General features: G+C 53.3%; 2 protein-coding genes across 10 annotated transcripts in view; one reads left to right on the forward strand and one right to left on the reverse strand.

Moving 5' to 3' along the window:
• Nucleotides 1-17,334, reverse strand: DCST1 (DC-STAMP domain containing 1). Of its 3 annotated transcripts, none has more exons than XM_084769483.1 (16): nucleotides 17,078-17,334; nucleotides 16,251-16,376; nucleotides 16,095-16,169; nucleotides 10,999-11,127; nucleotides 10,451-10,590; nucleotides 9,521-9,731; nucleotides 9,276-9,419; nucleotides 8,642-8,763; nucleotides 8,120-8,277; nucleotides 5,320-5,419; nucleotides 4,665-4,760; nucleotides 4,401-4,527; nucleotides 4,119-4,238; nucleotides 3,503-3,645; nucleotides 3,273-3,386; nucleotides 1-278 (listed from the first exon to the last, which is right to left on the reverse strand). In XM_084769483.1, the coding sequence occupies exons 1-16, from the start codon at nucleotides 17,202-17,204 to the stop codon at nucleotides 45-47; spliced, it is 2,166 nt and encodes a 721-aa protein (XP_084625609.1). In that variant the 5' UTR covers nucleotides 17,205-17,334; the 3' UTR covers nucleotides 1-44. The 3 variants fall into 3 exon arrangements, 2 of the variants coding, with proteins under 2 accessions (XP_084625609.1, XP_084625610.1); XM_084769484.1 differs by having other exon boundaries at nucleotides 16,251-16,417; nucleotides 17,078-17,214; XR_014776891.1 differs by having other exon boundaries at nucleotides 140-278; nucleotides 3,503-3,691.
• Nucleotides 17,299-20,503, forward strand: part of DCST2 (DC-STAMP domain containing 2) — a 14,455-nt gene continuing 11,250 nt past the window's right edge. For 2 of the 7 annotated variants that reach the window (XM_084769479.1, XM_084769475.1), the window contains exons 1-7: nucleotides 17,299-17,693; nucleotides 17,795-17,965; nucleotides 18,462-18,563; nucleotides 18,766-18,963; nucleotides 19,232-19,297; nucleotides 19,817-20,030; nucleotides 20,206-20,363. In XM_084769479.1, coding sequence (XP_084625605.1) covers nucleotides 17,432-17,693; nucleotides 17,795-17,965; nucleotides 18,462-18,563; nucleotides 18,766-18,963; nucleotides 19,232-19,297; nucleotides 19,817-20,030; nucleotides 20,206-20,363 — 1,171 coding nt within the window. In that variant the 5' untranslated portion in view covers nucleotides 17,299-17,431. The remainder of the gene's footprint in view (nucleotides 17,694-17,794; nucleotides 17,966-18,461; nucleotides 18,564-18,765; nucleotides 18,964-19,231; nucleotides 19,298-19,816; nucleotides 20,031-20,205; nucleotides 20,364-20,503) is intronic. The other 5 variants (XM_084769476.1, XM_084769478.1, XM_084769481.1 and 2 more) reach the window with 5 other exon arrangements.

The raw sequence follows: 20,503 nt of genomic DNA on the forward strand, positions 1-20,503 counted from the left end.
GCGTGCATCACACTTTATTAAACAAGAAGGCGGGCTGCATCCCTTCACTCGCCATAGGCGGTATCATCGTTGCTGTCGCTGTAGGCGGAGGAAGAGAGCTCCTCGCGGGGCGTGCACACCGGGCACCGCTGTCGCATGTCGTCCCAGCACGACCGGCAGTACACGGCCTGGCAGCCCGGCGTGGGGCACACGTAGGACTCCCTCGTCTCCGGTGCCTGGCACACTACGCAGCGCCGACGCGTCAGGCGGCGCAGGAGAGAGTCCACCAGGGGGTGGCGCTGTTGGGAGGCGAGGTGGGTCGGTTAATGCCAGGTGGGCTGAGCAGGAAGGGTTGTCAGTGGCACTGGGCAGCTCTTAATGTGTGAAGTCCCAAGGCCTGGCAGTGCTATTTTGGAGGAAGCTGGGATGGACGAGAAGAGCCCTGGAGGGCGAGGATGCTGTGGAAGTGAGTCTTAAGAGCCTCCTCCTCTTCCATGATGGAGTGCGGAGCCTGCCACACCCAAACTCTCTCCCCGAGGGTGACCTGCAACTACTATCATGTACACACGTAGAGCAGTTTAATTTGGTTTTTACAGTGAGACTTAGAAGAGACTAGAGCAGACAGATTATGGTTATTTGCACCTCACAGGTGGGCTGGAGAGATGGCTCAGTGGTTAAGAACCCTGGCTGCTCTTCTCGAGGACCCAGGTTTGAATCACAGCACCTGCGTTGTCTGTAATGCCAGCACTCCGGAGGTAGAGGCAGGTGGATCTCTGTAAGTTAAGAGGCCAGCCTGGTCTACAAAGAGAATCCAGGACAGCCGAGGCTACACAGAGAAACCCTGTCTCGAAAAACAAAAACAAACAAACAAAAAACCAGCTGGAGCTCCAGCCAGGACTACCCAGGGAAACCCTGTCTCGGGGGAAAATCGAGCGCTGGGGAATCCGAAGATCTCCCCTGGCCTCTCTGGGCACTAGTCACCATGAGGTGCACAGATATATGTGTAGGAAAAATACCCATTCACATTAAATAAATAAATGAAAGTTTGGCTATCCTGGACTCACTCTGTAGACCAGGCTGGCCTCGAACTCACAGCGACCCACCTGCCTCTGCCTCTGCCTCCCCAGCGCTGGGATTAAAGGTGTGTGCCACCACTGCCCAGCTTAAATGATTAAGTTTTTAAGCCCAGGGCAGCCAAGGCTACCTAGAGAAGCCCTGTCTCAAAAAATAAAAAATAAAAAAATAAAAGTAAAAAATATCTCAGAACGATGGTGTAACTTTGCTAAAGCAGCTCTCAGCCAAGCACGGCAGGAACCAAATCACAAACTTGCTATCACTCCGCTGAGCACCACACTTTCTGAATGCCCCCTTCATACACTTGCTTAAGAAATCCCTGGGGCCCCACTTCCTGCCTGATAAGAGCAGATCTGGGCTCGGCCTTCAGAGCGCTTCATGGTCTGTTACTTTCTAGCCTCACTCTGCCACCCTGGTTCCTGCCACTGGTGTGTTGCTTTCCTTAGCTTAGCCTTTGGCCTTTGACATTTCCTTCGGTCTCTGAGTTTTTCTCACATCTCGTTCCTCCAGCTTAGAATACATATCCCTCCTACTTCATCTGGCCATTCAAGTTTAGTTTACTTAAGGACCAGGCCAAGGAGCCGCAGCCTGTTGATGCCATGTTCGTGTGTGCATGTGTGACAGTCGGAGGACAACTTTTGGGAGTCCTCTACCATGTGAATGGGCCTGAATTCAGGTCACCAGGCTTGGTGGCAGGTACCTTTACTCACCTGGCTATCTTACCAGTCTCATTGTTCTGCTTGTAATGTTGGTACCTATACAGAGGGACTGTGGGAAACAACCCAAATTTTGTTTTTGGGTTGGTTTGGTTTGGTTTGGTTTTTCAAGATAGGATTTCTCTGTGTAGCCTTGATTGTCCTGGACTCACTTTGTAGACCAGGCTGGCCTCGAACTCATAGAGATCTGCCTGCCTCTGCCTCCCGAGTGCTGGGATTAAAGGCGTGCGCCACCACCGCCCGGCAACAACCCAAGTTTAAACACTGTATGGGCTGGGATGTAACTCAGCGATGGCGCTCACGCTCTGTCCCAGCCCCAGCACCTCTCCACGTGACCTCACGCAGGTGCGTGTGTTGTTATTACCATCTCTCCTTCGGGTGAGAGAAATGATGGAGACAAAGCTGTTTGCTCACAACACACAGTGGCAGCTGACGCCCATGTCGAATGTTTTTCTCGTACCAGCATCAAGGAAGTAAAGCTCAGTCATCGTAACAACTGAACAGATGAAGTAGGCAACATCATCTTACAGAAAAGCAAAGCAAAAGCCCAGCGGTTGAGTAGGGACACACAACCCGTACAACAGCTGGGATGGAGTTAGATTCAAACAGAGGCTTCTTTGGCACCCAACTACCACTCTTTTTTTTGGGGGGGGGGGTTTCAAGACAGAGTCTCTCAGTGCTAGCCTTGGCTGTCCTGGACTCGCTTTGTAGACCAGGCTGGCCTCGAACTCACAGTGATCCACCTGCCTCAGCCTCCCTTGTCCTGGGATTAAAGGCGTGTGCCACCACGCCCGGCCTTTATTTATTTATTTATTTATTTATTTATCTATTATGTATACAGTGTTCTGCCTGCATGGACACCTGCACGCCATATCACATTACAGATAGTTGTGAATTGAACTCAGGACCTCTGGAAGAGCAGTCAGTGCTCTTAACCTCTGAGCCATCTCTCCAGCCCCCAATTACCACTCTTAACCAAGCTGAAGAATAGCCTCAGGGTCCTGTCTACACTCTCCATTCTTGCAAGGAAGAAACAGACACAGTGAGGACCACGGGCTGTAGGAACAGCTTCAGGGGGTATGGACTCAAACCTGGTTCCTACTCCATGACTTCCAAAGATCACAGGTTCCCTCATAGACCCCTGACCTCTGACCTCTGACCTCCAGCCTCCTCTCCCTTTTCTGCAATCGCCTTGGGCTTGTCTTCAGCCTCTCTCTGATCAGTATCACTTGCTTTCCTACAAACAGACCATCAGATCTGACTTCCCCTTTCTGCCACTTCCTAAAGGCCTATTGATGTCTCGAAATATGCTGAGCATTGAGTTTCAGAGATAGACAAAGCCCTGACCTCCAGAAGCTGGACTCCCGCATTGTGCCAGACCCACTTGGCTCCAATAGGCCTGGGGCACAGAGTGTGCTGGGTATACTAAAGGATGCCCCTTCTCTGAGAGGTTTCAGACCCAGCGGACCGCTGGCAGGCAGGCTTGCTAGGGACAGTACTTACATGAGCCCTCTGCCGATGCGCCTGACGAACAATGGCGGCCCTCCTCAGTTTAGTGAAAGCCGCTCTCTTCCTCAGTAGCTCATTGTAGAGGAACAGGACTCGCTTCTTCTCTCGCTGAAGTGTGGGGAATGAGAAGAACACATTGCTGATGATAGAGCAGGGAGGGACACGGGGCTGGTAGGGGGCTGTGTGTGCGCACGCGCGTCTTTGGGAGTTGTCTGGGAGTTCACCTTGGGGAAGTAGAAGGCTGCGATGACCCTCCGGAGCCTGTAGCCAAAAGCCTGCGCTAGGCAGAGACACACAAGCAGGCAGGTTGGCAGCGAAGTTTCCCAGTAGGCCTTGGCATCCAGGCCTATAGGTTGAGGCAGGCAGGCTGCGGGTAGGGGGAGGCAGGCTGTCAGCAATCTGGTCAGGGCCAGCTGAGGGACAGGGCAGCAGAGTCGATCTCCCCTCTCCGGGAGGAGTGGGCTTGCAGTTTGCCTTCCCCGCCTCTGCTCCTCCATCTTGCATAGCTGTCTCTGTCAATACCATAGCTGCTCACTGCCTGTCCCTCCACCCCACCCTCACCACCTCTATAGGCTGTTTGATCTCAATTTGATTATGGCAGAAAGGTCTACTGGACAAGTGGGCGGGACCTCGAAGCTCTGGCAACCATTTTTCTCTGATCCAAGCTTGTCTGGGCTCTGATTTTTTCCCCCAGTTCATGGACGCCAAACCCTTTGTCTCCACTTCCCAAGTCCAGCCTTCAACCCCACTCTGTTATCTCCCGACCGCTCACCCCCCCACCCCACCCCCACCCCGTCCTCGCCCTGGGCTCCCCAGCTCCCAGCCTTCAGCATCGCTCACGCATGTTGTTTGATTCCACCACTCCTGTATCTGAGGAGGTGTTCAGGGCTCCGATGGTCTTCCGAAGAAGTCTGGCAAGCATGGAGTCTCCTTCAACCTTCACCTCCAGTTTGTGGCTGCCTGGTCAGGGTGGAGAAAGGGTTTCCGGCAAGAGCTGGAGTGAAGGGGCTGAGGGCTGGTTCAGGAGAAGGAGGGAAAGGCTGCAGAAGGGGACGAGGAGGCTGAGGGGACATTTGGCGGGAAGGGCTTGTCGCCTGGGCTGCAGCCCGGGTCCGAGCTCACTGCGGAAGGAGTACTGCAGGAAAGAGTGCTGGCGGATGGTGTCGAAGACGGAGTAGAGCGCCCAGTCCAGCCCACACAGCACCAGCAGCAGGAGCAGGATGGGCAGCGTCTCCAGGAGTTCCCTCACCTGTGGGGAGCCCAGGCAGGTAGAGTTGGGTGGCCCCCGTCCTGGCTTGGAGTGTTCTCGGCTCTTTGCCTTCCACCCTCAGCGTCCCACCTGCAGGTCGTCACCCGTTCCCAGGCCTGTCCCTACTCCAGTCTCACCACGTTGCGCATTTCTGAGGCCTGGATAGTAGGCTTGAAAGGGAAGATAACAGATCTCTTTTCTGCCTTGCGGAGTGGCAACAGACTCTGTTTGCCCTGAAAAAAAAGGGGTGTGTGTGTGTGTGTGTGTGTAAGGGTGTGTAAGGGTGTGTGAGTGTGTGTGAGGGGAGACTAGGGACTAGAGGGGTGGCTGGCTCAGAGGTCAGGAGTGCTGGCTGCTCTTCCAGAGCCCCCAGTTCAGTCCCAGCACCCACATTAGGTAGCTCCCAACTGCCTGTAACTCCATTTATAGGGGACCCAACACCCACTGCTGGTCCCTGAGGGCACGACATACATGCACATGGCACACATAGAGACAAACGGGCACCACACATATACATTAAAAAATATGCCATCTGGGCAGTGGTGGCGCACGCCTTTAATCCCAGCCCTCGGGAGGCAGAAGCAGGCAGATCTCCGTGAGTTCGAGGCCAGTCTGGTCTACAAAGTGAATCCAAACAGCCAAGGCTACACAGAGAAACCTTGTCTGGAAAAACAAAACAACAACAAAAACATCTCCATAGCTTAAAGACCCTAAATGTCCTCATTCCCCAGGAGTATGAAGCCCATACAGGACACAGCGGCACTCTCTGTCATGGCTGAGCCTCCTCCTCACCAGCGTCTTCCTGCGTGCATCGATCTGGTAGAAGTAGGTGCTGATGTAGATGTTGTCAAAGCGGATGTCCCAGTTGTAGCTATCCATGTAGGAGAAGGATCTGCGGAGGCACAGACAGGCCCGGCTCCATCTCCTGCATCAGTACCTCCCATCCGCACTGAACCGTGGGCTTCTTTTAGCCATCACATCAACTGACATTCACTGAGCATCCCGCGTCTGAAGCCTGGGCGATGAAGGGAGCGGGCTCCACCCTGCCTTCTGGTTCTGCCCTAGAAGATGTCCACCTGTGTGCTTGCTGAGACCCAACAGAGGAAGGTGTGGACAGTCTGTGCGCTAGGGGCTGATGTTTATCTTACCAGATGAGTGAAGTGGCCGCACAGAGTCAGAAAGCCCTGCAGACTGCAGGAATCACTCGGTACTACGGCTCCTACATTCGCTTTTATTTATTTGTTTGTTTGTTTGCGTGCTTGCTTGCCTTTGAGACAAGGTCTCACAATGTAGCCCAGGCTGACCTGGAATTCATAGTGCTGGGATTAAAGGTATTCTCCACCATGCCTTCCAGATTTCTCTGCTGCACAGCTCAAACAAAACACATATCCAGGCATCTCCTCCTGACTTTCCAGCATATCCTTGCCCTTCCTGACTTCCCTTGAGCTGTGTATGTGGAGACATACGTGCACGTACGTGTTCTCTGTGTAGCTCCCAAAGTCCCATAAAATGTTTGCTTCCTAAGGAAAAGTTCTAATTGTGAGAACATTTAAAAATTGCAGAAGTAGCCTGGAGTGGTAGCGCATGCCTATAATGCCAGCGTTCAGGGAGGCAGAGGCAAGAGGATCTCTGTAAGTTCGAGGATGGCCTGGTGTACAAAGCAAGTGCAGGGCAACCAAGGCTACACAGAGAAATGCTGTCTCAAAAAAAAACAAAAACAAAAACAAAAACAAAAAAAAGTTTCAGAAGTATATTAAAATGTGAAACATAAATCCCCCCTTTAAAGAACAATGCCATTGGGGTTCTAAAAATAAAAAAATAAAAAAAAAATCCAAAGATAGACTGGGGCGCCCCCTTGTGGAAAAACCTATCACTGCAGTACTGCATTTCCTAGGCTGAGAACAACCCCCCAACGCCCTCCCCCTGCCCCCCCCCCCCCCCCCCCGACAGCTCTGTCCTGTTTCTGAGTGATCTCATCCAGGTTAAAAGCCTGGCAGTGACTTTAGACTCCCTTCCCTCCGAAGCTTGGCTTTGACAACTGCTGTGCCTTTCCACTTCCTTCCATTTTGGGCCATCTTCCTGCCCTGCCTTGCTCTGTCCTAGCTCCCTAACCTTTGACCTAGCCTGGTCTCTGCCCCTGTCTTCCCACCCCCACCATATTCCCCACCCTCATCCATCTTGTGGCCACCTTCCTGTTCAGGGCCTTCCTGCAGGGCTTTCCAATTGCTTCTCAGCCAAGCCGTTCTCAGCTCGGCCCTCCACCCCAGCCACTGCCCAGAAAACTGCAGATGCCAAGGTCCTTACTCAAAGCACTACCCTTCCTTCCCGTGACCACAGATCCCACCTGCATATTTCTGGCGCTCAGATGTGTGCCCCTCCCCATCCCCCATGTAACCTCCCTAGCTCCTACATCTGTCCCCATAGCCAGCCCACAGTAGAGTCCTTGAGCCATCTGTGTCTCCTGGGTGACTTTTTTTTTTTTTTAATCACTTCAACTAGACCAGGAGTGTCTCCAGGATAGCAATATGGCTTTTTCACCTTTGTCCTTCCACAGGGCCCTTGGTACCCATGTAATCATTCACCTGGGGCCACTCTAGTCTGAAGAACAGGGGCAGCCAGCAAGGGTCCCTATGGCTGCCTTCGCCCAGCTCCTGCCCCACCCAGATATGTGAGGGTGGAGAAGAGGAGAAGGTTCAGAAGTCAGCGGGAGAGCCTGAGCAGAGCGAGGCCAGGCTAGCCCCAGGCGGATGCAGGGGTGGGTAGGGTTGAGGACTTTGTTCTAAATGGACTGAAAGGAGCTGCCAACACAGCAGGCAGCAGGGAATGAAAGTAAAACTGGATGATAAAAATGGCACAAAGTCAGAGCCAAGGGGAACATGAAGGGCAAGGGAAAAGAAAAAAAAAGTCTACAGTCAAAGCTAAGTGTGTGTGTGTGTGTGTGTGTCTGTGTGTGTGTGTGAAAGCCAGTGTTACTGGTCCCGGAAGGAGGCAGACACATGAAGATGGTTGCTTGTTTGTTTGTTGTTGGTTTTGTTTTGTTTTGGTGGGTTTTTTAAATTTTGTTTTGTTTTTGTTTTCCGAGACAGGGTCTGTGTTAGTCTTGGCTGTCCTGGACTTGCTTTGAGCTCACTTTGATCCACCTGTCTCTGCCTCCCGAGTGCTTTAAAGGCATGCGCCACCACCACCCAGCTCAGAATCTGACTCTTAATTTGCCTGTTTCCACAGTTAACGGACATGGCATTTTGTAAGGAGAGATATTACCGGTTTCTTTAAAAAGCAACCATCTTGGGCTAGAGATGGCTCAGTGGTTAAGAGCACTGGCTGCTCTTCCAGAGATCCTGAGTTCAATTCCCAGCAACCACTTGGTGGCTCACAACGATCTATAATGTGATCTGATGCCCTCTTCTGTCATGCAGGCATACATGCATGCAGAGCACTATATACATAATAAATAAATGCTACACAGAGAAACCTTGTCTCAAAAAAAAAAAAAAGTCAGATTCTGAATTAGGGGTGCCGGCTCTGCATCTCCTATACCAGGGCTCCCATCCCAGGGTGGAGGAAGGTGCAACGTGTGGGACCTGTGACTCACGCGTGGAAGACCAGCAGGAAGGTGCAGGACAGGAGCACGTGCAGCAGCCCCACAGCCCACCGCAAATGAGCCTCCTGCTGTCGAACGTAGTCCCTCACCTCCGTGCTCACGTGCTCCCAGCTCGTGTTGACACCCAACACCGCGGCCTGCTTCTCTTCCTGGGAAGGGAACGGTTGGTCGCAAACAGCAGCCCACGGCAGCCTTGCTGTACCCCACCAGCCTCTTGGTGACACATCCCCACTGACACCCTACTGAAGGCCCTGAGTCCCCCCAGGACCTCTAGGGGCTGTCACTTCACCTGCCCACCAGTCTGTCAGTCTGTCTTCCCTGAACCCACATTCATCTCATGCTCCACGCCAGATGCGCACACTCCACAGGATGACAAGATGGCCGCCCCTCCTCCACACTCAGGCACCTCTTCCCTAGGCCTCTCACTGTCCTGCCCAGATCCTTGATGCCTTCTTCCTTCCCCGCCTGCTCCCTTTCTGTTTTATCCCCCTATCCCACGCCTCTGCCCCCTACCTTAATATCAATATTGGCTGAGAATTCTCCATGCAGCCCATGAATAGACTGGTTGAGAGAGTCATAGGTTTGCCCAAAGTTGCCTTCCACTGGGATGCGTTTGTGACACCAGACCTCCATCACTGGTGGTAGACAGTGGGGCCAAGTCAAGGCCTCTTCCTCCAGGCTGCATGCCTGGCCTGGCTGCCCTGCCTTGAGCCTCTTAGTCTAGGTGTTTTGTTTTGTTTTGTTTTGCCCTTGACTTTCCTTGGCACCCACCCCTCCCTACTCTGCTAGCCCTGGCTCCTCCCACCCAGCAACAAGGCCCGATACCTCGCTCCTGTTTTTTTTTCCCCATCTGTTCTTAACCATCCCAAATACTGACAGCGGTGTCCAACATTTCTAGAGCAGTTCCTCTGGGTACCACTTCTGTTAGGGCCTGGCAATGCATCCGCCCGTTTAAATCTCAAAACCCTTACGGGGATGAGAACTATTATTATATCTGTCTTTCCAGTGGGGAGAGAGACTCATCGGCACCACCAAGCAGTCAGTAGGGAGTGGGCGCATGCGCCTTATACTTACACTTTATACCTACTGCGGCCCCTAAGGACTCCTCTCCTTTAACCCGGGACCCCAACCCCATCCTGCCACTGACCCTTGGCAATGTTACAGAAGAACTTGAACTTCATTGGCAGGCAGAGCAGATGGTTCAGGAGTGGGACCCAGATGCGTTGCATGCACTGTTGGTGCTTTTTCTCGAACCATCGGCGGCAGCTGATTATGGCCTTATCTACTACATCTGTGGCGAAGAGACAGGGGTGACTGGGGTTTCTCATGCCCTGGCCTGGAGCCTGGTCCTCAAGTCTGCCCCACCCTGCCCTGCTCAGGAATGGTCCTCACAAGAGCAGCGCAGCCTGGTCTTCAGCTCGTACTTCTTCTGTGTGGACATGTGGCGCCTGCCTCCCGGGGCTCCGCGGGTCTCTGTGCCTGGGGCTGTGTCCGTGGCATTGTCCTCAGGTGAGTAGCCAATGTCACTCTTCACCTGGGCATCCAGGTCCTCAAAGGAGGTAGAGATGTTCCAAGTCTCCGCTTTCAGTGAGTCTTTGCTGGCCTGGGTTTAGGAAGGTGGGAGGAACGGGGAGGAGGCGGTGGGGGTGGGGTGGGGGAGGGGCGGGGTGGGGTGGGGGAGGGGCGGGGTGGGGTGGGGGAGGGGCGGGGCTTACAGACGGCTGCTTCCCAGTCGGCTACCAATGCCAGCTTAGGGCTCCAGTTCCCTACAGCTCTCACCCACCCTTTCACATGCACCCTTGCCGCTCTGCCTTGCTCCTCCCCAGCCTCTCAGTTTTTCCTTGGGCCTCCTGTCCTCTATCTTCATTGTTTAATGGTTCTCATAAATTTCAACGCTAGCTCTTCAGTTCTAGTCTCACATTCCCCCCCCCCTTTTCCCTCCCCCACCCGGCCCAGGCCTCCCCTCTTTCCCAATCCTCATCTCTCTAACTTTCTCAACCCCCAAGGCAAATATCCCATCCTCTGATCCTCTGGTCTTCAAAGGCCAATGTCTCCAATCCCCCAACATTCTAGTCCAGCTGCCAAGCTAGAGTCCTGCCCATGCGTGCATCTGGGTGTGTGGAGATATGTACGTCCCAATGGTAGCATGCCCTTCTGGCTTTTAACAACCCAGGATCAGGAAGGACTTTGCAATGTTTGGGGATGGTGGTCCAAAATATACTAGGAGCATCCCCCCACTAGGAGGCCATAGATCCAGGGCCATGTTCCCAGACCAACCCAACTCGGTCCTGGGGATAGGGCCTGTCTGTACAGGGTCCTGACCAGCAGGTCCTTGAACACCGCCCGCAGAGGGGCTGTGGAGACGCGCCAGGCCGCTCGGGTGTTGTTGATTTGCAGCTCCACAGTGCAGCCCAGGGATGCTATCACTTCGTTGAGGTTGTACTGCAGATTGGCCGCTGGCCCTAGCGGAAGAGGCCCAGTGGGTCACCTCCCTGCAGAGTCAGTCCCTTCTTAGAGCCACCCCTAGCCCCCTCTCTGCATGCAGACCATGATGAGCTTGAGCAAGTCTGTGAGAGATCTTGCTCCATCCTTGTCTTTTCGGGCCCCATAAACTGAGGCCAAGAGATAGATGGAAAGGCGGTCTCAGGGAAGTGCAGCAAATTGGAACAGTAAAGATGTGACACCCCCTCCCCCACTACACAGACACAGACACAGAATCTCTCTCTCTCTCTCTCTCTCTCTCTCTCTCTCTCTCTCTCTCTCTCTCCTCCCCCCCCCCCCCTTTCAGCAACATGATCCCCACTGGGTGGTCTGCCCAGGGTCACTGCTTTGGTGTTACCAACTGGCACTCTGGAGCAGCCACTCCTCACCTTTGGAGATGGCAGCCAAGGCATATCCCAGGACAAAGAGTCTACCTTCTTTGCCCAGCATCTTGGGTACCAACAGGACACTGGCACAGCGGGTATGAGGAGAGGTCCCCCAGCCTATGGCCCCTAAGCCTATTGGGAAATCCAGAAAGTGGGAAAGGAAGTAAGGAGGTAGCCTTCTATGCCATCTGTCAGGGCTCACATGCCCCAGCCTTCTCCTGGATCTTCTCAGGCTTCCTTCCTCCCTCCCTCCCTCCCTCCCTCCCTCTCTCCCTCTCTCCCTCCCTCCCTCCCTCCCTTGCTTCCTTCCTTCCCCTACCAGCCCTTTATAGAGTGCAGCTTTGTGTCTATCTCTGCAAGGCACTGGGGGAATAGAACAATCATGGTCACATTTGTGTGTGCCCGTGAGTGTGCATGTGGCTGTCAGGAGCCCACGCTTTCCACATCCGGGCTGGATACACATTTACTTTAGGCAATGAGGGAGCAGAACAGGCAAAGCAGACACGGAGGAGATGAGCACTGATGCATAAGGCGGTCAGAGGAGCAGGCAGGGGCCCACCTGGACATCCTCAGGGCCCTGACGTGCACACGATTCAAAATCTCCACCCTTCCCGCGTGGTAGCCCTTTAATCATGTGTGGTTGGTAGGTTACAGCAATTGCGCATGTGGTCTCTGCAAGGAGACAGTGAGCTCTGAGAAGCTCGTAATCCGGAGAGAAAGACAGACGAGTAAACAAATGACTACCATGGGACAGACGTGCTCAGTGCGGCAGGGAGGGGCTTAGGGAGAGAGCTGTGGAGCCGAGGAGGGTGTGGGTATTTCTGCAGGGAGGGGTGGGGCTGGGAAGGCTGGACAAAGGAGATGATGTGTCAGCTGGGCCTGAGAGATGAGTAACTGTCGTTAGGAGACACAGATGGCAGCCCAGGACAAAGGAACAGCATGAGCTAGTCAGAGAACAAGCAGATCCCCAGTGGACATGGAGTCTTTGCCCAATGATGGCCAAAGCAAACCCTCAACACTTATCCTCCCACCCTGTCCACTGCTCTCCCATAGTCCTGGTCATCACTCACGGGAACTCAAGCTCACTGTTGTTGCAATGCTAGGGTCCAGCCCCGTGCGCGCGTGCGCGCGTGTGTGAAGTAAGTGTTTTACCGTTGAGCTGTACCCCTAGCACTGGACTGAAACTCCCTTTATCTGTTTCTTATTTTATGTGTTCGGGTGGTTTTGCCTGTATGTGCACCCACCATGAGCGTGCCAAGAGCGTGCGTTGGATCCCTGGAGCAAGAGCTGTATTCGGGAGCTGTTCAATGCTAGTACTGGGAATAGAACCCAGATCCTCTGGAAGAGCAGCCAGGGCTCTTAGCTGCTGAGCCATCCTTGCAGCCCCATGGACAGGGCCTTTCTAACTCCTCTTCGTACTTTCTCGCTGCCTTCCACTTCAGTGGCCAAGATGATTTTTAATAAAAGCGTAACTCAGATCACGGCCGTTCGCTCTTTCAGTCCTGACTTCCTGCTCCGCTTGATGGACAGATTTCCAAACCACATGACCTGCTTTATAGGCCCAGGTGATCGGCCCCTCCCACCTTCTGCAGTGATCCCAGGCCACTGAGTCTTTGGTCCATAGAAGTCCACAGGGCCCTGGCCGGTGCCCATTTCTCACTAGGTCTTCAAGTTGTTGTTGCCCTGTGCCCTGCCAGTGGCATTCCTCCCCCATGGCTGCACCTAGACATACAGGTTTGTGGCAGACCCTGGATGCCACCCAGCAGGTTTTTTTTTCCCCTTCTGCCTTCTCACTTTGCTAACACAACCTAGATTTTGTTCCAGGACAATAGGTTGGTTCTGCCCTGGCCCCTGGGGGTTGAGTCTGGGTTTGCCCAAACCAATCTGTGCATTACAGGGCAGTGAGAGAGACTTGTTCTGTGGCCTTGGCTTTTTAGCCAAAGACTCCAGCTGAGACAACAGCTGATGATCGCTGCTTTATGTCCCCGAGGCTCCTTCAGTGTCACCCAGAGGTGAAAACCCAGTGTTTTATTTCTCTACCTGACAGTTTATAGAAGGAGAGAGATCTGGGTCTGGTGTCACATGCCTATCACCTCAGCTACCCAAGAGGCTGAGGCAGGAGGATAGAAAAGTTTAAGCCCTACCTGGTCCACAGAACATGCTCACAGTTAGCCAGATCAACTCCAAGAGACCGTGTCTCAAAAAGTAAAGAGGATTGGGGCTGTAGCCCAGTGGACAGAGTGCTTGCCTGCCATGCGTGATGACCTGAATTTCAGCCCCAGCACCAAAAACTAGGTGTCGTGGTGGTGTATGCCTTTTAATCCTAGCATTAAGAGGAGGTGGTGGCAGAAGAATCAAAAGTTCAAGGCCATCCTTGCCTATGTATCAAGTTAGAGGATAGTCTGGGATATATGAGACCCTGCCCAAAACAAAAATGGGGCGTGGCAGGGGGAGGGGGGAGAAGAAAAAGAAGGAAGAGGAGGAGGAGGAGAGTGCTGGAGAGATGGCTCAGCAGTTAATAGCGCTGGCTACTCTTCCAAAGGACCTGGGTTCAATTCCCAGCACCCACATGACAGCTCACAACTGTCTGTAAATCTAGTTCCAGGGGACCTGATACCCTCACACAGATACTCATCTAGGCCAAACACCAAATAAATAAATACATTTAAAGGAGGAGGAGGAGGAGGAGGAGGGAAGGAAGGAAGGAAGGGATAAAAAAGGAGAGCTGGGTATGGTGGTGCATGCCTTTAACACCAGAACTTGGGAGGCAGGCAGATCTCTGTGTGTTCCGGCTGCCTTGGTTTATATAGCTAGTTCCAGGCGAGAACATGACAGGTCAGGTCAAGACCCTCTAGGGACTGTCACAGGAAGGGATAGTGTTTTGTCCCCTGTGGGCTGGATTCCTGCAGGACTGTAGCAGCTGGCCAGATCCCAGACTGTGGAACTTCTCTCTAGCGGAGAAGGCAACTAGGAGGTACATAGCAGCCCTGAAGGCAGCAGGCCTGGCACTCTCCACCCACAAGGACAGCCTGCTGGGGCTCAGGTTGGATGCACATTTCAAAGGAGGAGCCTGTGATGGGCTGACAGAAGAGAAGGGGGCTCCATCTGAAGGCCACCAAAGGAACCTGCCAAAGGTCACACTGTGGGGAACCTCGGGAGACCTTCAGTGAGCCTGCCATACCGAGGGCACAGGTGAGGAATTATAACAGCATTTGGTGACATAAGACTTTGGCTCCCTCCCCTTCATAAAAAATAAAAAATTTTAGCCAGATGTCATGGCTCACACTTTTAATCCCAGCACTCAGGAGGCAGAGGCAGACGTATCGCTGGGAGTTCCAGGCCAGCCTGGTCTAGAAAGCAAGTCCCAGGGCAGTCAGATCTACACAGAAAAACTGTCTCAAAAAAAAAAAAGTCTTAATATATAGTCCAGGTTGGTCTCAAATGTACAATCTTCCCGCCTGAGCCCTCTGAGTGCTGGGATGATAAGTACGTGCCACTGGCTGGTAACTCTAGAGCTTTGAAAGGGTTACTGATCAGAGCTGTTAGAATTCTCAGACACAGCTGAGTATGGTAGTGCAGGCCTGTAATCCAGGAGAGGCAGAGGCAGGCAGATCTCTGTAAATTCAAGGCCAGCCTGGTCTACAAAATGAGTCCAAGACAGCCAAGGCTACACAGAGAAACCCAGTCTTGAAAAAAACAAAAACAGCCGGGCATGGTAGCGCACGCCTTTAATCCCAGCACTCGGGAGGCAGAGGCAGGCGGATCGCAGTGAGTTCGAGGCCAGCCTGGTCTACAAAAGTGAGTCCAGGACAGCCTAGGATACATAGAGAAACCCTGTCTTGAAAAACCAAAAAAAGAAAAAAAAAAAAAACAAACCTCAAACTCTAAAGCCACTGTTTTTGTTTTTGTTTATTTCTCTATTCTTTTTGTCCTGTGTGTGCGTGCGAATGTTTTCTTTTTGTCTAGTTTTTTGAGACAAGGTCTTACACTACAGCCCAGGCTGTCCCGGAACTCTAGGAGGTGGGATTGCAGGTATAAATGCCCCATACTGTCCTTTCAAGAATTTTTTCTGTGGGATGATACATTTTCTCTGAGGTTAGCCCACTTTTACACAGCCCTTCCTAGCCTTCCCTTTCCTTCGGCCCAACACCTCCGCAAACAAATGTCTCCACTGGAAGGTCACCTCCAGAAGTCTTCCCTGACAGGCTTAGGATCGCACCCAATCCCTTTCTTTCTCTTCTATCACCTACTTTGTTTTCTCATTGTCTCACACTGGGAGGTGAGTAGCTTCTAGTTTTAGAGGCAAGACATTACTTGGCAATCCAGACAGGCCTGGAACATACTGTGTAGGCCAGGCTGATCTTAGATTCGTGGCAATCCTCCTGCCTTCGCCTTATGATTTCTGGGGTTGTAGGTGTGAGCCACCATATACCCAGCTAGGCCTGATTTTTATTTATTTTATTTTATTTATTTATTTTGGTTTTTCGAGACAGGGTCTCTCTGTGTTAGCCTGGGCTGTCCTGGACTCACTTTGTAGACCAGGCTGGCCTCAAACTCACAGCGATCCACCTGCCTCTGCCTCCCGAGTGCTGGGATTAAAGGCGTGCGCCACCACGCCCGGCTTTATTTTATTTTATTTTTTATTTTATTTTATTTTTACTGTAAACTCAAAAAAACCGGCTGGTGCTTGTCAACTTCCTTTACTTCTGAATCCTCAGGAAGTAGTTAATGAATGGATGGACGGATGAACCGAGTTGCTAAAGAGGGGTAGGAAGTGTGCCGCAGGCGTTGCCCTCTCCTCTGAGCCTCCCAGCTTCCTTTTCATTTCTTTTTCTTTTTTCTTTTCTGAGACAGGGTTTCTCTGTGTAGCCTTGGTTGTCCTGAACTCACTTTGCAGACCAAGCTGGCCTCGAACTCATAGTGATCTGCCTGCCTCTGCCTCCCGAGTGCTGGGACTAAAGGCGTGCACCACCACGCCCAGCCCCCATCTTCCTTTTCTAAAGTGTAAGACAAGGCTGAAGTCATGGACTTTGGGGCACAGAAGGAGCAAGCCCCAGTTTCCCCCAGGCCCCTAATGGCCAGCTTTACCCACTACTAACTTGCCAAGCCATATAACGCTGTCATCTTCTGCTCCTCATAAAGGTCCATGGGGTTTACCAGGAGCTGAAAGAGCCCTGAGGAACAGGGTGAAGCCAAAAGTTAGCTTGATAGCTCCAGCCCTGCCCCAACCCTGCCCCTTCTGCTCGCACACTTGCCTATGGCCAGGAGGCCACCGGTGCCTGCTCCCAGCAGGAAAGAAGTGGCCGGGAACTCCCCCGGCTGGCGCCATAAGAACCTGCTCCAGGAAACTGGAAGGCCGTAGCGAAGGAGCCTCTGCATGGCTGAAAGGAGCGGGGGTTCAGCTCATAGCCTCTTCTTCTGGCTGAATGAGGTTCATTAAGGTTAAAAACACCTTATTTTTATTAGTATGAGTGTGCCTGCCTAAGTTTGCACGCATCATGTTTATATGGGCGGTCACAGGATGTGGGATCACCTGGAGCTACAGTTACAGTTAAAAAAGTGCAAGCTTCAGGCTGGAGAGATGGCTCAGAGGTTAAGAGCACTGACTGCTCTTCCAGAGGTCCTGAGTTCAATTCCCAGCAACCACATGGTGGCTCACAACCATCTATAATGAGATCTGATGCCCTCTTCTGGCCTGCAGGTGTACATGCAGGCAGAACATTGTATACATAGTAAATGGATAATTTTTTTTTTTAAGTGTAAGCTTCCTGGGGTGGGTGTTGGATTCAGGTCCTCTGGGAGAGCAGTAAATATTCTTCACCACTGAGCCATCTCTCCAGGCCTCAAACTTCAGTATTTTAAGAGGATCAGATGTGGGGGAAGCCTGGGGCCAGGGATGTGGTATACACTAGAAGAGATGAAGGGTTCTGAAGAATAAGGAAGGAGTGGAGGGAAAAAGGAGGACTGTAGGGCGGTAGGGAGGGCAAGAGGGATAGAGGTTTGAGGTACCCAAAATGGAGGAGAGAGGGCAAGAGACGTCTGCGGGATGCTGGGAAGGGCCAGGGTCTGAGGGCTGTCTCACTGGTGTGGGGCTGTTTCCTTTGCTGCCTTCCCGCTCCGTTCTGTCGCTGTGTAATATCTAGCCGTCTATGGCTGGGGACCCCTTTCATCTCAGAAGTCTCTTCAAAGATTCCCAAAGATTCTCTCATCCTTCTGACAAGAGAAAGGAGGTGCCGCCTGTGTCCTTAGCTTCACGCACAGCCCATGACCAGACTGTGTCCTTCAGCTCTCTGAGACCCCGGTACTGGGTACTGGGTTCTGAGACACGCCCATAGCACAAGGCTCGCAGAACCTTAGAACGGGATGAAGGATTCCGGGGGACCGTAGAATCTGGGGGACTCTCCTGGAGACACACTGGCATTTGGCCCCAGGAGCCATGTCCAAAATTGATGTAGAATGGTCCTCCAGGGAAGAGGGGCACAGCATGGCCCGGGCTGTGGTCCGGAGTCTGGGTGGATTTACTTTGGGTTTGTCCTTGGCCACAGCCTATGGGCTCCTGGAGCTTCTGGTGGAGGGACACAGCCCCTATGGCTGCCTGGTGGCCACTGTCACTTTGGCTGCCTTCCTTAGCCTGGGCATGGGGTTCTCCACCAAGGTCCGTGCTACTGTCTTCCTGCTGCTCCCCCAGGCCTTCTCCAGTGAGGCTGGCATCCTGGGAGCAGGGCAGGGCTGGGCTGGGGCAGGGAGGGCTGCCTTGGGGCCAGGGGGTCCTGGGGCTGTGACTGAGCTGTCTTCCTAGGGCAGGGCCGGATGCTGGTGTTGGTGGCTGCGTTTGGGCTGGTGCTGCAAGGGCCTTGTGCCAACACCCTGCGCAACTTCACCCGTGCCAGTGAAGCTGTGGCCTGTGGGGCAGAGCTGGCGCTGAACCAGACTGCTGAAGTGCTGGAGCAAGCCAAGCAGCCCCTTGTCAGTAAGGTCCACCCCAAGCCTACCACTGGGCTCCCTTCCTGAGACGTCTTCTGCCCTTTAGTTTAAATGCCTTCCTGTTAGAACTGTGTCCCTACCCTAAGAGGGCCTGGGCCTGGAGAGCCACTTTCCAGTCCAGCTAAATCCTCTTCCCCAGCCGGGTGGCGCATGCCTTTAAAATCCCAGCACTCCACTGTGAGTTCGAGGCCAGCCTGGTCTAAGCAAGTCCAGGACAGCCAAGGCTAACACGGAGAAGCCCTTTCTAAAAAAAAAAAAAAAACCAAAAAAAGAAAAGGAAACAAAACAAAACAAAAATCTGCTTCTCCTTGCTCTCCAGCCTCTTCCTTTACCTGGTTATTTTCTCGCACCCAGCACCCAGGCTCCCTAACCACCACCCTGATAGCCCCTCCTGCTCCCCTCCCCCTCTTCCCCCCCAGGACATGGTAAGTATCCGCTCCTGGAGGAAAAGGCCCACAGCAGTGTTGCCCTTTGTCCCTCAGGTGCTCTGACCAAGATTAAAGCTATTGCCCAGAGGGCCAAAGCGGTGGCTGACCGGGTACGCAGGTTCTTCCGGTCCATCATGGATGGTGTAAAACATGTAGGTAGGTGTGTTGGGGGTGTCTGGTTTGGGAGGTCGAAATGCCCCCAGCCTCCCCATCCTACTGCCTATGCAGGCCTCAGGTCTCACCTCCCACAGCATATCTGATCACGGTAGGCAAATGTCGGGTTGGTTGGTGTTACCCAAGCCGCTGAAAGAGGCCGGCGGCATCCTACCCAGAGTTCTGACTGTGCAGCTCTTCCCAGCCAGGACCCTGCGGAATGTGTGGTACTGGCTCCTTCACATCGGTGACGTGTGCAACTCAGAGCTGGGCAACCCGTACACAAAATGCACTCGGGTGTTTGATGACGCCAAGGACAACTGTATGAAGGTCGTGAAGCAAGCCCCTTACCTGTGTTACACGATCATGCCCTTCAAACTGGTGCTCTGTGGACTTGCCAGCTGTGAGAAAGCCAGGGGTTCCCTGCAGGGGTGTGTCAGAAGGGCGGACACAGGAAATCACATAAGGAAGGGACATTGAGTATGGAGCCCATAGGATGCTGGGGTCAGCGAAGAAGGAAAGATAGTAAGGAAAGACTGATACTAGGGAAAGTACAGCGGAGAAAGACCAATGGGGAAGAAAGTCCTGACACCCGTGAGAGGAAGGTTCTGGAAGCGAGCGGGCAGGCTAGGTCTCTGCTCCTCCTGACACTGAGCTCCTCTGACCCTCAGTGGTTCAGATGTTCTGCGTCATCCCCACGTACATCCAGCTCTTCCTGCGAAAGACCATCAGCACCCGTGAGTGACTCCGTCAGCTCCCTCTACCAGTGCTATATCCGCTGCCCCCACGTTACCGTGGCCACTGGCCGCCACTGAAGTCTTCTGATCCATGTACGAGGGCACAAGAGCAGGAAGGGACTTTGCGGCGTCACCCAGACTAATGTCTAAGTTGAGCTGATTGAGAAACTGAGGCCCGGGGAATGGGGGAAGTGCCTCATCAAAGCCAGACTTCAGAACAGAATTTGGGAGGAACCTCCCGCCCAAGCTTAGGTCACGCGCATGGGAGGAACACCGCCTCCCACCACAGCGTAGGTCATGGCTCACTCGTGATGGAGCACAAGCCCTAGGCGAAGTTTAAGGCTGTGTGTCAGGAAGGTATCACTCTTTCCTAGTCAAAGTCTGGGCCCTGGGAGCTCTACCCGGGTTGGGAGTTTGGCAAGACGGCCCCCACCCCAAGCAGCTCTGCCCTCTTAACTCTCCCCCCCCCGCCCCCCACCCCCACGAGGCTCATGTCTCCTCTGACTTTACTGGTCCCAGCCGTGATACAGCTACTTAACCGGGTGCGTCGTGAGTTTGAATTCAACATGACAGCCACCCACTACTTCTCCGTGGACCTCAATGCCTCTCGGAGCCTGTCCCAGGTGGCTTTGGACCTTCACGAGGCTGTCAGCGAGAAGCTGCATAGTGCCAGGGAGGTCCTGGCCCTGATGGGCTACACCACGCCTCTGTTTTTTGCACTTCTCTACCTCCAGTGAGGGGCTTCTGGGGCCTGTGGGAGAGATGGGCTGTGGGGCTGTCCATCCATGGCAACTTGTGGTGGGGGAGAGGGGGGTACCTGGCTGGGCAGCATTGCCTGGGGTACATGTGTGTGCAAGGGGAGGGGCTGGTAAAGAGAACAGCGGAATCTCATGTACGCTTCTTCTCAGAGCCCTCTGGTATCGGTACGGTTACCTGCACTGGGACAATTTCGACAACATCTATATCACCAGGCGCTTCCTGCGCATGGAAGCAGTGCGCTCCATGGCAGGGCTGCCTACAGTGCTGCCACTCAGTTCCCACGAGGCCAGACACTACATCCAGCCAGGTGAGGGTGCTAAGGGTAGCAAGGAAAGGGTCCGGGGCAGCCCAGGTTTTCCCCAGCCCCATATCTCTTGACTGTTTTGGAGCATAGGGGGCTCCAGAGAGGGGAGAGAGGACTGGGTGGAGGGGGAGACATGGGGAAAC

The sequence above is a fragment of the Acomys minous genome (genome assembly GCF_964271855.1).
Source record: "Acomys minous genome assembly, chromosome: 19".
Lineage (NCBI taxonomy): Eukaryota > Metazoa > Chordata > Mammalia > Rodentia > Muridae > Acomys > Acomys minous.